Source organism: Halichoerus grypus, chromosome 6 (assembly GCF_964656455.1).
Source record: "Halichoerus grypus chromosome 6, mHalGry1.hap1.1, whole genome shotgun sequence".
NCBI classification, from domain to species: Eukaryota; Metazoa; Chordata; class Mammalia; order Carnivora; family Phocidae; genus Halichoerus; species Halichoerus grypus.
Window position 1 is genome coordinate 6,873,153 of NC_135717.1, and position 15,672 is coordinate 6,888,824.

Sequence of the window (15,672 nt, forward strand, 5' to 3'; positions counted from 1 at the left end):
TCTGCGCCCCCCACCCCTGCACCGCCCTCCCCGCCCCTGCTCATTCTCCCCCCTCTCTAAAAAAAAAAAGAAAAAAATCCATTTGCACAAAACCCGCATGAATTTTTGCCACAGCTGAAAATACTGCCTGTCAAGCGAGTTGAGCTCACCTGCAGCCCACCCACGGCACCCACAGCCCAGCTGAGGCTTCCCTGCCCTGTGGCCGTCAGAGGGACCCGCTGGTGGGTGTGAGCGTCTAGTTCTTCCGTTCCGCTAGCCTTAGAGAAGCCTTCAGTACATACAAGGTGCGGCCGAGCCCCTAGCTGCACCTCCCGATGTATCCTGCCGGCCCGCGTGCGTGCTCGTGGGTGAGCAGGGGGGCTCGGGCTCGGACCCACAGAGGAGAAAGTGGGCCAGTTGGCTCAGCAGCTGTGGCCCGGCACAGCTCTGACTTGGATCCTGCCTTTGGATTCTGCGATCTCTCTGCGCCCTGCATCGCCCTCCCTTCCCCACTTCTCCCTGGAGTTAGTCTGGAGCCGCTATGTGATAAGCACCTGTGAAGCACTGGGTCACAGCACTAACCCCTCCCCTGGACCCCGAACCTCTGATTACTGGCAGGAAGCTCTCAGCACGGTGATGCCCCAGAGCTGCCCTTGCCATAAGCAAGTGCCTGGTAAAGGGGTGACCCAAAGGAATTAGCACAGCGCTTCTGACCAAAAGGTAAGGATTAAGAGACCCTTCTTATTCCACGGCTCGCAGAGACTATCCCTGCGGTCTCGGGGCACTTGATTTAAAGGGGAAAGAGAACTGTGGAATCATGCATCCATTTCCAATAACAACTAAAATCTAGCTGGAGTATCGCCCTCATTCAGTTCGGGATCCAGGGGGGTCCCCAGTCACAATGCTCCCCATCCATAGAGCTGTAGCAGAAGGACGTCCAGATGTCCTGTCTGTCCCTCTCCACAGCTTCAGCCTGCTCTGTCTCCACATGTCCGGGACTCCTCAGTAGTCAGATGCATCTCTTGGGTCCTGCACTGGGCTGCTGGGCAGGAGGGGCCGGGCGAGGAGAAGAAACCGGCCTAGTGGTGGGGGTTCCTGCGCGAGGCTGGAGTGGAGGAGGGCCCCGGCTCCTGGGCTGGCCTTGGGACAAGCACAGGGTCTTGCCCTCAGGACCCGGGTCTTAATAGGCCAGCTGCTGTCTCCACAGTGTGCCACTCAGTGAACCAAGTGGGTGAAATCTCTTTTTTTACCCCCTACATCCACAGCGCTGGACGGCCCTGAAGCCGTAGAGATGGGGCAGCTTCTAGGTGGATCGTCCTGTAGGGTTGGGGCTGCAGCCTGAGGTGAGGCAGCTGAGGAACGCGGTCGAATCTCTCTCAGGGGAAACGCCAAGTGCATGAGCAATATTATTCCCAAAGCCATTCTTGGAGTGCAGTTGTGGCAGCGAGGATTTGTGTGGTCTCCTGCTGGTTGTCGTTGTAGCCCCTGACAAACGAGTTAGATGCCTTGGTCCTTGTTCCTGTAGGGGAGGACGTGCCTGAGTTCCGCTGCCGGGGTCTGGACAAGGTTTGCAGTGGAGAAGCGAAGCTCAGGTGACCTTGCGTGGGGCCCGATGTCCTTGCTGCTTCTACACCTAAAGATGTAAGTAGGAACTGGTGGGTATATGGTCGCAATTGTCCAGTCCCTTAAGTATTAGAGGGGATTTTCCCATTCAGGGACTGCTGTATGTAGCGGGTGACAGTAGGCCGCACAGATCGCCAAGCAGGAGGGGAAAAAGGGAAATCACGGCGGGACTCAGGTGCCGCCAGTGGCGGTGCAACAGCGCCACCTGCAGGACACAGCCGGCGGCGCACCCGCCCGTGCCGAACTCCAGCCCCCGGCGGCCTGGTAACTCTGCAGCCTGGTACCCCCATCTTGGGGTGCATCAAGTCAAAGCTAATGAATAACAAGGTGGGAAGAGCCTACCCGGCCTCACTAGTAAGACAGGAGTGGTATGTTTAAGAGCACAGTCGGTCCGGCCCCAGAGGGGTTTTACATGGAGTGGCGCTCCTGTTTTGGAAGAAACCTGAAACCAAGACGCGGATCGGTAGGGACTGGAAGCCTCAGAGTTTCCCCTGAATGCCTGGGCTTGGTTCGCTGATGGCTCAGCTAAGGTGAACCCTGATGGGGTGCACTGGCTGTCTGCTGCTGCCCAGCTTCAGGGCCAGCTACCCCACACTGAAAGCCAATGTCACAGCTCTGATCAGTGGGCAGAACTCAAAGCTGTTCTCATCGGAAATCTGGCTAGCCCTCCCCCCCCCTCCGCCCCCCAGGAGCCTGGTGACATTTCGCTGACTTGGGCTGTCAGCCAATGGCCTGGCTGCTTGGTTTACCACTTGAAGATGACAGAGGAGCTGAAAGGTGCACGCTTTGGGGGCAGTGAACACACCTTGGCTCTGACAGTCGAGTCACTTGTGTGCATGCTCATGGCGGAGACCTGGTCTCTGATGAGGCTGGCCCTTTTAAGATGCTGATCAAGCCTGCACTGCCCAGAAGCTCCCTCCCACGCCTAAATCGACTCCATCGAACCTTCGACACCTTTTAGGGGCTCTCCTGGTGCTGATGTCCCTGTTCCAGTCTGATCCCCTGACTTAGGCCACATCATTATGGCCCTTGAAGCTAAACTGTGTCATGTTTTAGGTTTTGCAGATCATCTACAGTTTGACATTGGGGTGCACAAAGCTTTTTCTCACAAAAGCTACCCAACAATGGGTCAGTAGTCAAGGTGTTGGATGGACATTCTACACTCCCTACCATACGCAGCATCTGAGTGCCAAGGGCTGGAACGGCCTCCTCCAGATCATCCCGACCTCCCTTACCTCCTCCTGGTCCACAGACCTTAGTAAGACATCCTGATTGCTAAATGTCGCTGTTCACTGAAAGTGTTCATCTCCTCCTGGTCAGCCATCTCTTGGGTAATGATCAGGATGAAAGGAGGGTTTTCTAGACTTGTTTTGAAAATTCAAGATTCTGCCTTGACCATTCCCTGGTATGACAGTTCTCTCCCTCCCCCCTTCCCCCACCCCTTGGCTACCCCAGGCCATCCTGGTTGCAAACAAAAGGGAGCCTAGGGAATTCCAATCCTCTGGGTACAGCCCAGCCAAAAGGGAGCCTAGAGAATTCCAACTTAATTCTGGTTCAGCCACTAGGATTCTCTTCATGGACTGACATAATGCTAGATCATGAAGACAATGACCATTCGATTGAGGGCACTGCTCTCCAGCTCCCCCACAGTGGCCCACGTGTGCTGTGGCGGGCTGAACAATGGCCCCCAAAGACAGCCAGGTCCCAATCTTTGGAACCTGTGAATGTTACTGTACAGGGAAAAAGATTTTGCAGATCTGATTAAGTTATGGATCTTCAGATGGGGAGATTATCGTGGATTTATGATTAAGTTAAGGATCTTCAGGTGGGGAGATTATCGTGGATTTATGATTAAGTTAAGTATCTTCAGGTGGGGAGATTATCGTGGCTTTATGATTAAGGATCTTCAGGTGGGGAGATTATCGTGGATTTATGACTAAGTTAAGGATCTTCACATGGGGAGATTATCCTGGGTTATCCCAGTGGGCACTACATGGAATGCCAGGTATCTTTATAAGAAGGAAGCAGGGAGGGGGTTTTATTACAGAAGGCGATGTGACAAAGGGAACAGAAGGACAAAGAAAGAGATTTGAAGATGCTGCTAAAAGGCTGGACTTGAAGATGAGGAAGGTGATAAACCAGAACACATCTCCTGGTACCTGCTGGTTGTGGGCACTGGAGTGGCTCTGCGGGATCAAGACACAGGTGTCCACCTGCTTTCTGAGAGCTTACACTTTGGGTGTGGTGCAGACACATATTAAAAGAGCCAGCCAGACAAATTGTAGGGGCAGCAAGAGGGGATAAAGCAGCGTACAACAACTTGCTTGAGCGTAGGAGTGTGGAGAGGTCTGGAGAGGGCTAGGTTTGCCCGAAGCCAGTTTTGAAAGGCTGCTGGAGATGGAGGACAGAGGGAGGTTGGGAAGGGTTAGGGAGTGCTGGGAATGTTCCTAGTACTGTAGGTAATACGGTATTTGGAAGGCGGCAAGGAGGACACCAGGTGAACCACTTCAAATTAACCATCCACTTAAAAACTATTTGGGTGCGTGTGTGTCAGGTATCGTGGGATGTGGGAGCGAGCGGGGCATGCGAGGGGAACTGCCGTGAGAGCCGGTGTGGCTGAAGCATGAGGACCAAGGGGCAAAGCCGAGGACAGGGCCGGCTAGCGGGCAGGGGCCGGATCCTGCAGGGCCTCGCACGCCGTGGTTAGGGGCTTGGATTTTATTCTGAGGGCAAACACGTGATTTTTCATTCCTTCTGCAACAGCCTTAGGAACTAGGCCGTTTTATCCCAATTTTACTGACGAGGACGGTAAGGTTGGGAGGGGACAGGGTTAAGTAATTTGTTCCAGTTCACCCGCAGCTGCAGGCGACAGGCGAGACCCGGGTCTTCTGAAGCCCGCCGGCTCCGGGACCGCCCCGCCCCGCCCCGCCCCGCCCCGCCCGCCGAGACCCCGCGCCCACTGAGCATGCGCTGCCGGCCTACGGAAGCCGGCAGGGAGGGGGCGGGGCCGAGGCTGGCGGGCGCGGGGAAAATGGCGGCGGCGGCGAACGGGACTGGAGGGAGCAGCGGGATGGAGGTGGATGCAGCAGGTAACGGGCCTCGCGGGGGCGGCTTCTGGTGACGCCCCTCGGGGAGCGACAAGGCCCCCCTGGGCTCCCGGGAGGAGTCAGCAGGCGGGACGGCAATACCGCTCCCTGGACTAACTTGCGGGAGGGATGTATGGCTCCGGCTCTGCCGTCTCCCGCTCGCAGCTCCGGGGCAGAACGTGCGGCCCCGACTCTCACTCGCCCTCCTTTTCCTCCACCCTCAGTGGTCCCCAGCGTGATGGCCTCCGGCGTGACGGGGAGCGTCTCCGTCGCTCTTCATCCCCTCGTCATTCTCAACATTTCAGACCATTGGATTCGCATGCGCTCCCAGGAGGGGCGGCCTATGCAGGGTGCGTCTTCGGCGTAATTCTCCCACCTCCTCTGCTTGGTCACCTCCCCCAATAGGGGTCTTCGCCCCTTCCGTTCCTGAGGCCGGCTCCCCCTCCCCCAGGTCACGGTGTCTCCAGCGTTTGGTTCACACTGACCTCGACCCTTGGGCCGTAATGATGAGGGACAAGAGTCCTGACCCTCACGTTTTACATGTCGTTCTCTCCCCCCAGTGATTGGGGCTCTGATCGGGAAACAGGAGGGCCGAAATATCGAGGTGATGAACTCCTTTGAGCTGCTCTCCCACACCGTGGAGGAGAAGATTATCATTGACAAGGAGTATTACTACACCAAGGAGGAGCAGTGTGAGAGGGGAAGAGACTTGGGGCGGGGGAGAGGAGTGGGAGTGGGGAAGATGGAGAGTGTTGGGAAGAAATAAGAGAACGGGACAAGGTGGGGGCATGAGGAGAGTAGTGGAAAGGATCTCAGAGAACACTTTAGGTATCCCCCCCCCCCCCCAAAGACAGTAAAGAATGAGAGAAGATAGAAGGAATTAATTATTGTGACTTGAGCCAGGAGTTGAGTGGGGAGGGGAGAAGCTGATGAAAAATATACCAGGAGCTTCCAATTAAGGGAGGGTGGTTTAAAGAAATACCCTGTGCGTTGGCTCTTTCCTTTGCAGTCAAACAGGTGTTCAAGGAGCTGGAGTTTCTGGGTTGGTATACCACCGGGGGGCCGCCTGACCCCTCCGACATCCACGTCCACAAGCAGGTACACATGCTCACATGTGTGTGCTGGGGCAGAGCACGAGGGGGAGGGGGAGGGAGCAGGGTGGGCCTTGACAGTCGCGTCCACCATCCCCTTTTCCAGGTGTGCGAGATCATCGAGAGCCCGCTCTTTCTTAAATTGAACCCTATGACCAAGCACACAGATGTGAGTAATACTGACCCCGGGCCTACTTTTTATCCTCCTCCCCTGCTGTCCTTTAGCCCATCTCTGGTGGGTGGAATCGTCACCGGAGATGAATTCTCCCACTCAGCAGCTGTGTGACTTTGGGTTAGTCATTGAACCTCTAAACTGCTTTTCGCCTCACGTGTGAGATGGGGATTATCCTTACTTCAGTGGGTCCTTGGGAAGATTAGATGGGAAAAATCTAGGGTGGAGAAGAGCCCAGCCCAGCTTTTGGCCTCTAGTAGTTCAGTAAGAGTGGTCTCTGTTGCTTCTTTCCAGCTTCCCGTCAGTGTTTTTGAGTCTGTCATCGATATAATCAATGGAGAGGTAATGCCCTGCCCTTCAGCCCTGCGATCCTGCCCCTGGCCTTTCCTGCTTCTGACTCCGCCTTGTGCCCTGTAGGCCACGATGCTGTTTGCCGAACTGACCTACACTCTGGCCACAGAGGAAGCCGAACGCATTGGCGTCGACCACGTGGCCCGAATGACAGCCACGGGCAGCGGGGAGAACTCCACTGGTGAGGAAGGCTGGCAGGGTTTCCTTGGCCGCGGGGCTGGGCAGTCTGGCCGCGGGCGTTTTCCACCTTGGCCTGTCCCTGTGTCCCTGCAGTGGCCGAGCACCTGATCGCGCAGCACAGCGCCATTAAGATGCTGCACAGCCGGGTCAAGCTCATCTTGGAGTACGTCAAGGCCTCCGAAGCGGGTAGGAGTGTCTCCCTGGCATTCGTACCAGTTTTGCTCTCCCTCCTGGGGAGGTGACGGCGTCCACACTAATGCAGTCCTTTCGTGCCTTTAGGAGAGGTCCCCTTCAACCACGAGATCCTGCGGGAGGCCTACGCTCTGTGTCACTGCCTCCCGGTGCTCAGCACAGACAAGTTCAAGACCGACTTCTATGACGTGAGTATAAAACCCAGGCTGGGGAGGTGGGGCTTCTGTACGTCATTTCCGTGACGGGGGACCTGGGACAGTCCACCGCTTCCCGGGCAACTGGTCTGTTCCTTCCAGCAATGCAATGACGTGGGGCTCATGGCCTACCTCGGCACCATCACCAAAACCTGCAACACCATGAACCAGTTCGTGAACAAGTTCAACGTCCTCTATGATCGACAAGGCATTGGCAGGCGGATGCGGGGGCTCTTCTTCTGAGGGTACTTGAAGGGACAACGCACAGGTCGGACAGTGGCCCCACAGGGGAGGGGTGTCACACTCGTTAGAGAAGCCTCCTGTCAATAATAAAAGGGGAGAAGCCCCTCAGCACCCCTTCCAGTGGCTCTGTCCTCTCTCTCGGGCACCACACAGCCTTCTCAACTTGGATCTGAAAAGGAGGCCCTTGGTTCCAGCCTTGCTCAGGCAGGACAGGCTGCAGTGACCAGGAGGAGCTCCCTGCCACTTGAGGCGACCCCATGTCCGGTCAGGTGGGTGCATCTGCGCTGAGCCAGAGGCTGCTCGCTTCCACCCAAGTGAGCTCTGTTCTCTGAGGTCTCCCTACAACAGCAGTGCGGAGACCAACCCTGTACACTTGACCGATGACCGATTATCCAAGCTAAGTGAGTTTTTTCGGACACCCCAAAAGCTGATCCTATGGGCCCTGTTTATTGCCAAGACGAAGAAGTTTCTCTTACTGCGAATGTTCGCTGAGTGCTTGCGACAGGGAGATCGACACCTGACCCGTGGGGCACCTCACCCCCAGCAGGCAGAGGCTCGAGTGGCCCTCCTGGGGGCCAGCTGTGAACGCGGGGACTGCTATGTGTGGATCCCCTGTGAGGTGTCCCATGTCCCTGTGCCACCCTTCCACTCCCTGTCCTTACCCCTAAGTAAAGCTTTAGAGTGGGAGTTAGGGACGAGGGAAGGTCTGAGGCATTTCAAGAAGTAGAAAAGGAGAGGAGTTGGCTCGGAGGCACCGCAGGTCCTACTGGCCCGGTCTCTCGGGGGGGGGGGGGGGGGGGGCGGCACAGCAGGACCGAGGAGGGGACTGATCTCCGCACAGTGGCACTTACTGGGGACGCAGCAAGGAGTAACTGTGCCTGGCAGGTAGAGTGGGTGCCTTACTTGGTAAATTTATGGAGTGGACAGGGTAAGAGCAGCACGAAGGGAACAAGGTAAGAATCTAGAAAATTCCTAATACCCTGTTTGTAGATTGCTTTATTCTATTCAAACACTTTATTATCAAAAACAATAAAACAAATGCAGCTCAGGAGAAAGGAGGGGATCCTCCTTTCCCCTCAGAGGCATCACGAGCTCTTTCAAGGAAGGGGGATGGTCAGCACGTGGAACGCAGAGCAGACCCCAGTGTCTCACAAGCTGGACGGAATCAGACAAAAGTGATCCGCGTCCGGGCGGTGTTAACCTGCCAGACATTTAGCTCCTCGTACTCATCTAGCGCCGCCTGGAACTGGGCGGGTGTGAAGCCCCGGGATATGCAGCGCTGCTCGGCCTCCGCAAACCGCACACTTCGGCCCTCAGAGACCAGCTCCCGGATGGTGGCAAATATCACGTCCGCCGGCCTCTGGGTCCTGAAGGGGACAGTGCGGGGAGGGGGGGGGCGGTGAGGTCAGAGGACCCTGGGCCCGTGACAGCATCCCGAGGCCCACACCACACACGTGTGGATGCAGGAGCCACGAGGCTAAGTAGTCGGGGCCGGGAAGTTGGGCCTCGCGTCGGCTCACCTCGCCGTCTGCCCCTTGTCGCCCAGCAGAGAGTCCTTGGACATCTCCATGAGCCTGATGGCTTCGTTCACATCTTCCTTCTCCACCGCGTCCACCATCCGCAGCCGCGCCTGCGGGGAAGGGAGGGAGAGATGGGCACGGGAGGAGGGGGGGAACACGTCAGCCCGCCCCCCCAGCTCCAGCTTTCGGGAGCGCGGCCCAGAAGACGCGCGGAGAGCCCCCCGCCCGCCCAGCAGCCGCAGAGCGGGGCCGGCACTGTCAGACCGAGACAAGTGCAATGCGCGGGCAGCGTCCAGCAATTGCCCAAGTCTCCGCCTCGCAACGCTGGCCAGTCCCGGGGTTCCGCTGTCCTGTGAGGGAGACCGGACCCTTCGGAGCTCCCCTGGGCTCCCCAGCACGACAGACAGAGCAGGGGGAGCTCGGCCACGAAGGCGGCTGGCAGAGAGGTCGCGTCCCTGGGGCTCGGGAAGTGCTAGCTCAGCAGTAGGTCAGGTAATCACACTACCTGCACGAACAGCACTTTGGAGCCCCCGGGACTAAGGTCCAAGGTGTGCGGACAGAAGTGCAGGTTTCTAGCAAGGATCCAGGACCCAGGGAGCGGAGGTGCCCCCCCCCCGCCCCCGTGAGGCTGGAGAAGCGACAGCGGGCCTCTCCCTCCGGGGACGCCGTGCGTGCCCTACCGGAGCAGCAAGTACCCACAGTGCGGTAGCACGCAGGACCGCTATCTGCACTGTCAGCACTTTAGCACCGGCAGGGCCTGAGCGGGAGGGAGGCGGCGGCGCGCGGCGCGGGGCGGGCTGCCCGGGGAGCGGCGGGGCGGGCGCTCACCAGAGCCGTGGACAGCCGCAGGATGGCCAGCAGGGTCCGGGCGGAAGTGTAGGTGGCGTCCTTGCTGGCCCAGGCCTCCCGCCTCATCTCCACGTACGCGGCCGTGATGTAGTCGGCCAGGGACTCCGGCACCGTGGGCTGCTTCTCCCGGCACATGGCGATGTAACGTCTGCGGGAGAGGAGGTTCGTGGGACAGCGAAGGCTGAAAGTTTGCTATTTAAGAAAACATGGGGAGGATGGGGAGAGGGCACTTTCAAGTAGGAAAAACAAATTCGCTTGAGCATCACTGGTGGAGTTCTCCAGATGATTTCTAAGTTTTCAGAAAAAGGATTTTATAGCAGTAAAATCTATCTGTCCTAAAAGATGGTCAAGTCCCCTCCCCCTGAAACTAGGACAGCAGTGTGTGTGTGGGGGGAGTGATACACGTTGTTTAGTGCAAGAGAACAGGGACAAGGGGAGAAGACCTGAGGGCTCCCTGGGACCCCCCGGAGCAAACGAGATCAAGGACATGGAGCAGCATCCCGCTACTCCTGGAATCGGGACCTGCCTCCACCTTGAGATGGGCAGCTGGGCAGAAAGGTTCTGATGCTGGGTTCTTCTTGTGAAGCCACGGGGGGCGGGGGGGGCGGTAGTGAAAAACTCCCTGTTCCAGGAGACGCACACACAGCCCAAGCGGCTGCCACACGGGAGTGACGGGTCGGGCACACTGGCCGCGCCCAGCTCTCCTACCTCATCAGCTTCATGTCCAAAGGCTCGAACTGGGCTGGCGGCTGCCGGCTATGCTGGTGCACGTAGGTGATGTGCTGGGCCAACCTGGAAGAGGGGAGGCAAGTAGACACCTCCTCCTGGGGCTCTGCACCCCACGCCCCAGCTCACCATCTCTTCACAGTGTGGCAGGGAGGCTCTCCCAGGAAATCCTCCCCAGGATTTTTTTTTTAAGATTTTATTTATTTATTTGACAGAGTTAGCGAGAGCAGGAACACAAGCACGGGGCGTGGGAGAGGGAGAAGCAGACTCCCCGCCAAGCAGGGAGCCCGATTCGGGGCTCAGTCCCAGGACCCTGGGATCATGACCTGAGCCGAAGGCAGACGCTTAACGACTGAACCACTCAGGCGCCCCCGTCCCCAGGATTTTAGTCCTGACCCCCCATTTCCCTAAAGAACCGTGCACTAGCTCCCACAGTAAGAGGGGAAGGCTCTGGAGTTTCCACAAGCAGGGAACTGGAGAAGTTTCCAACCCCTTCTCCCTCCCTACAGATCAGCTGCGGGGGTGTGTGTCCCGGAGCACTGAGCTCCACTCACCGTAGGTCATTGTCGCGGTCAGGCCGGTCCTGGATCAGCCAGAGGAGGTCAAAGCGGGAGAGCAGCGCGGCAGGAAGCTGTATGTTCTGCTCCAGGCTGCGGCGAGGGTTGTAGCGCCCATAGGCGGGGTTGGCGGCAGCCAGGATGGAACAGCGGGCGTTGAGCGTGGTGAGAATGCCAGCCTTGGCAATGGAGATGGTCTGCTGCTCCATGACCTCATGGATGGCCGTGCGGTCGGCCTCGGCCATCTTGTCAAACTCGTCGATGCAGCACACACCCTGGTCCGCCAGCACGAGGGCCCCGCCCTCCAAGGTCAGCTCTCCGCTCACCGAGTCTCTCAGCACAGCCGCCGTGAGCCCCACGCCCGAAGAGCCCCGGCCCGTGGTGTACTGGCCTAAACGGCAGGATCAGGAACAGGAAAAAAGCAGACACACTGAGGAAGAGGAAAAGAACAAGGGAAGAAGCAAGAATAGGGTGGAGGTGAGGCCCGAACTGGAACCGCTCTACCGCCCCACCAGGTCCAGGCCTTCCTGAGGCAGCTGAAAATCAAGTGTTGGCACCAGAACCACCGCCCCTCCCCACCCCCTAAGGAGCAGATGAGCACGGGGCCCCATTGTCTGGTACATTCACCCCTCCCAGGGTTCAGTTACTCACTGCGGGGTGCCAGGCGATCAATGTAAGACAGGAGCTGAGACTTGGCCACGCCGGGATCCCCCATCAGGCAGATGTTGATGTTGCCTGGAAGAAGAGTTAAACCCCCAAGTGACCCTTCTTTCCGTGCAAGTTGTCCAACGACAAATACTCGAGATCCTCCCCGATATCCAGCATTACTTCTCATCCCCTCCCTGTGCCCACAAAGCCCAGATGCTCTTTTACTCTGTGACAAAGCGGTCACAGGACACTGGTCCTTGACATCCTTGCTCCCTCCCAACCGCCCCCTCATCTCCCCGCCCCCTTACCCCTGATCTTCATGCCCCGAGGAGACTGGTCCACCCCTCCCACCAGCAGGAGCAGCAGAGCCTTTTTCACGTCTTCGTGCCCGTAGATCTCTGGGGCGATGGAGGCCGCCAGCTTCTCATAGAAATCGTCCTCTGTGGGAAAGTTCAGAGTACTTGGGGGTGGAATGGGGGGAGGGGTGCCAGGAAGAAATTCCCATTCCGAGGCTCCCCCAGGCCCCTCACCTGCAATCTGCCTCAGCTCCTCCCTGCTTAGCTCTCCAGCCGCAGACTCCTCGTCCTCACTCTTGCTCATCTTCACGACCCGATGGGCTTCCAGGTAGGTTTCAGAGAGGAGACCCTTGGGCAGGAAAACGCCAGGGTATGGATGAAGGCCCTTTCACTTACCCATTCACCTGACTCCCTCAGTTCCTAACAAAACTCTCTGTGCTACTTTACCACTGCCATTACCAGTTCCCTCTGTGGAGCTAGCAAAAGTGAAGGACAAACGGAAATCTTTCCTCTCCCTTTCAAGCCCCTTTCTTACCTGTACCACCTGTCGGAACCCAGTGCGCAAGATCGGCAAGAAGATGCCGGTGACACTGACGTGGTCCCCAGGCTGGGCGATCCTCGTGTTCTCACCTTCTATCAGCACGGTGATGCTACGAGGGATGTTTCCCACAGGCACTTGGTCAGTCTACAGGGGAGAAGGCCCGCGGGCAGGAAGGAAAGAACATGAACGAAGCCTACAAGAACCTCATCTTCCAGGCCCAGGCATCCCACCCCCTACTTCTCAGCTCAGAGGAGCCAACAGGAGAAGGGAGTCCGAGACCGTCTTTGCCCCTTCCTAACTCAACTAGAAGCTCAAGTTAAACCTCCCTCCTGCTCTAGGTGACCTCTCTGCCTCAGCTTCTTTTGTCCTTTCTTTCTTCTACTCCGTGAGTGACTGCAGAACCTGAGCGAACACCTGAACTCCACCCTCCCTGGGCCACATACCCCAAACTCACATGTTCCTGCATCTTCATCTCCTGGAATTTGATGAATTTGGAACCACGTGTCTGCAGATACAGCCGCCCTCCTGAGCGGTTGGTCTGGCACTCTTGGCTCGGGCACATGATCAGAGGCATGAAAGTAGGGGACTGGATCTGGCATGCGAGAAAGGAAAGCAGAAGGAAACGAAGGCAGTCACCTGAGTCAACACTTCCTCCTCACAGCATACACCACAAACTGCAAAGAATGTCTTGACCCGTCCCGAGTTGATAATGATAGGAACCAAGAACACAAAATGGATGGAAAAACCACCATAGACCAAAAAAAAGAATGACAAGCGAACAGATAGTTACATTTCACAATGAACATAATAAATGACAAATAAATATCAGCTGACACAACAAATTCAGGGGGAAACCCCCAACAATTGTGTTCCTATTCCTTGCTCCATACATACCGGCTGGTAGGTCTCCGCCCCACACTGGTCACAAGTGTAAGTGGCCACCACCATTCTGGGTTTAACTTCACAGACACGAGTGACAATTCCACGCACGGTGACCAATTTCCCCACAGAGTCAGCCCGTACTTCCCGGATCACACGAGGCTTGTTACTGCTTGGCCCTTGAAAGTACAGCTCACTAGGGGGAGAAAATAGTCATCATTAAGGTCCTGGAGAACAAATTCCCACACCCGTCCCCACTGAGACCACTCACAATCTGCGCATGAGCTCAGGAGGGTACTGGTTCTGCGGGCTTCGGGCTGCCCCAGGGTCACGGCTCCGCTGCTCCATCATCAGCCGGTGCTCGATGTAAACATCCAAAACATCTTTGTTTACCACCTAAAGAAAAATAGAAAAAACGAGTGGCAGGAAGGTAAGACCATAAAGGGCACCAGGCAGATATTCCTGCCCTCTTTGTGCCAGCTCAGAAAAATCACCAGTATCCGAGAAGCTTCCCGAAAGCAACTGTTCCTTGCCCTGTGTTTTTCTGCAACCACTCACCTCCCTCTCCTTGTACTGAGGCAGCAGCTCCTGTACGGCGTCAGCAAAGAGCCTTGCATAGCGCCTGGCGTTCTCACAAATCGAGTCCACCAACTCAGGGTCATCCTCAGCTACATCGTCTAGGTCTACGTACATTGCCACTTGCTCCCGATGAGCCAGTCGAACCTGCCGTAAGGAAGCGACAGCAACAGAGCCCTGTTAACCAGGCTCGGCAGTGTCCATCACCCACAGGGCAGAAAGCAGCGTGAGACAAAGCAATACTCGTTTCTTAAAGACAGCCTCCTAACTCCTCAAGACCACTCTTGATCGTTATGCATGTACAATTACATCCACTTATTAAATAGATATTAAATAGAACACTGAAGGGATCACCTACAATGTACGCTTACTGAAATAAACCCGGCCACCTCTTATAACTCCTTAAGTAAGCACCCATTCCCTCCACTTTATCTTAGACTCACCAACTGGTTCCCATACTTGAATTGCTTCTTGCCAAATTCATCATCCTGGTAAAACTCTTGTAGGAATTTCTTAACCTTTTCTGGAAGGAAAATGTAAAATCACGAGAATCAGTCTTTCAGGCACTTTGCTGCAAACCCCCTTGATACGAATCTAAAAAACTCGCTTTCACTTACAAAATGTATGAAGTAATCAGTTTACATGAACATCTAAGTAAGCCTTCGTAATTGTCCCCAAGTAGGGCAGAACTCCTTCTAACAAGTCTGTTCTTACCTACGGAAGGAGAAGGGGCCCCGGGCGGTTAAGAGCATTACCCAACAACCCGCCCCCCCTCCAGGGAATTCCAATCTTTGTCTTAGTTAAAAATCTCAATACCCTTTCCCAAAGGCCTCCGACACCCCGCCACACACTCCGAACTCAAGGTTCTCAGCTTTTCTTCCACGCGTAAGATCCCCCCCTTTTCTTTCGGTCTCCTCAATCTCTCCACTAGGCCCGTCCTCCACCCCACCCCCTCTCCCGCCACTGCTTCCGCTCTTAGTAAACAAAGAAGCACATGGGCCCAGATGCAGCCGCCTCACAGCCCGGGATTCCTCCGCCCAGGGCGGGAGCCCGTCCGGCGATTGGCCGGCACGTCAAGGGCCACTCCGTCCCACTCCACCACCTCCTCTCTCGGGCTCCCGCGAAGCCCCCCAATTCCAGGCACGCCCCCACCCTGAGCAGCTCTCCCCAAGGCCGCCGCGCGGAAGGACACTGTTTACACACGACACTCCCTCCCGCGACGTCGCGCAACTTCCGCCCGCCTTCACTTCCGCTTGGAGGTTGGCCCAAAATGGCCAATCCCGGCGCGCAGCGGCCCGGGCCCGCCCGCCCCCGGGACTCCGGCGCGTCTCCAGGGGACGTGGGCGCTCCGAATGCTTAAGAGCGCGGAGGAAAGCGGACCCGGGATGCCCGTCCCTGGGGACGGAAGACCCTTCGGGTCTCCTGAGGTCTTGGTCTCTCCTGGGCGCGCCCCTCCCCTCTGGAGCCCCCAGCCCGGCTGTCCGCGCCCCCCCCCGCGAGCCCCCACTCCTTCCCCAAACAAGATGACCGGCTCTTCGACCTCGGTGGCCCGCGCGCCTCCCAGGGCACCATCTGTCTCGGCCCCGCTGCCTCCCGACCCTGCCTCTGGCCTCGCGCGCCGAGCCCGGCCCCCCAGGACGCCGGCTCACACCAACAGGTGTTGGCCGGGAGGCTTCCCGCGCAGGACGCTCCTCTCAAGTTTGCATATCCTCACCTTTTTCGAGCACGTAGTCCTTAACTGCCATCGCCCGTGAGGCAGCAGTTGGCGGATTCAAGGCTCTCACTCCTGGGATAGCAGAAAGCGTCCGCGCGGCGGGCTACTGCCGACCAACCGAAATTGGCGCGAAGCGTTGCGCCCCACGTGACCGGCGCCGCTGCGTGTGGGCCTATCAGAGAGGAAGCCCTTCGCCCCTCCCACTCGCCCGCCGGTCCCAGCCTCGGCCAATCACCGGGCGAGACTGGGCTGAGT

General features: G+C 57.2%; 2 protein-coding genes across 6 annotated transcripts; one reads left to right on the forward strand and one right to left on the reverse strand.

The window, feature by feature from the left end:
• The first annotated feature begins 4,565 nt into the window (after positions 1-4,565).
• COPS6 (COP9 signalosome subunit 6) lies at positions 4,566-7,227 on the forward strand. Its single transcript, XM_036078778.2, has 10 exons — positions 4,566-4,691; positions 4,913-5,038; positions 5,249-5,380; positions 5,698-5,786; positions 5,886-5,948; positions 6,246-6,293; positions 6,369-6,483; positions 6,576-6,668; positions 6,762-6,862; positions 6,971-7,227. Exons 1-10 carry the CDS (start codon positions 4,568-4,570, stop codon positions 7,109-7,111), a joined length of 1,032 nt encoding a protein of 343 aa, XP_035934671.1. The 5' UTR covers positions 4,566-4,567; the 3' UTR covers positions 7,112-7,227.
• An 862-nt stretch (positions 7,228-8,089) lies between these two features.
• On the reverse strand, positions 8,090-15,558 carry MCM7 (minichromosome maintenance complex component 7). 5 transcript variants are annotated; one of them, XM_036078749.2, is made up of 16 exons: positions 15,418-15,554; positions 14,321-14,417; positions 14,147-14,226; positions 13,686-13,850; positions 13,399-13,523; positions 13,143-13,323; positions 12,703-12,840; positions 12,243-12,392; positions 11,942-12,056; positions 11,720-11,851; positions 11,415-11,498; positions 10,761-11,154; positions 10,189-10,272; positions 9,460-9,628; positions 8,632-8,741; positions 8,090-8,478 (listed from the first exon to the last, which is right to left on the reverse strand). In XM_036078749.2, exons 4-16 carry the CDS (start codon positions 13,818-13,820, stop codon positions 8,277-8,279), a joined length of 2,019 nt encoding a protein of 672 aa, XP_035934642.1. In that variant the 5' UTR covers positions 13,821-13,850; positions 14,147-14,226; positions 14,321-14,417; positions 15,418-15,554; the 3' UTR covers positions 8,090-8,276. The 5 variants fall into 5 exon arrangements, with proteins under 5 accessions (XP_035934642.1, XP_035934643.1, XP_035934641.1 ...); XM_036078750.2 differs by lacking the exon at positions 15,418-15,554 and adding an exon at positions 14,856-14,887; XM_036078748.2 differs by lacking the exon at positions 15,418-15,554 and adding an exon at positions 14,520-14,660.
• Between the last annotated feature and the right edge of the window lie 114 nt (positions 15,559-15,672).

Excerpts from the sequence above, each read along its gene's own strand:
- COPS6 (XM_036078778.2), top strand. The coding sequence starts at position 4,568 with ATGCGCTGCCGGCCTACGGAAGCCGGCAGGGAGGGGGCGGGGCCGAGG. Across the intron at positions 5,039-5,248 it reads GGAGGGGCGGCCTATGCAGG|TGATTGGGGCTCTGATCGGG; the intron begins GTGCGTCTTCGG and ends CTCTCCCCCCAG. Across the intron at positions 6,863-6,970 it reads TCAAGACCGACTTCTATGAC|CAATGCAATGACGTGGGGCT; the intron begins GTGAGTATAAAA and ends TGTTCCTTCCAG.
- MCM7 (XM_036078747.2), bottom strand. The coding sequence starts at position 15,448 with ATGGCAGTTAAGGACTACGTGCTCGAAAAAG. Across the intron at positions 12,393-12,702 it reads AGATGAAGATGCAGGAACAT|ACTGACCAAGTGCCTGTGGG; the intron begins GTGAGTTTGGGG and ends TCTCCCCTGTAG. Across the intron at positions 11,852-11,941 it reads GGAGCTGAGGCAGATTGCAG|AGGACGATTTCTATGAGAAG; the intron begins GTGAGGGGCCTG and ends ACTTTCCCACAG.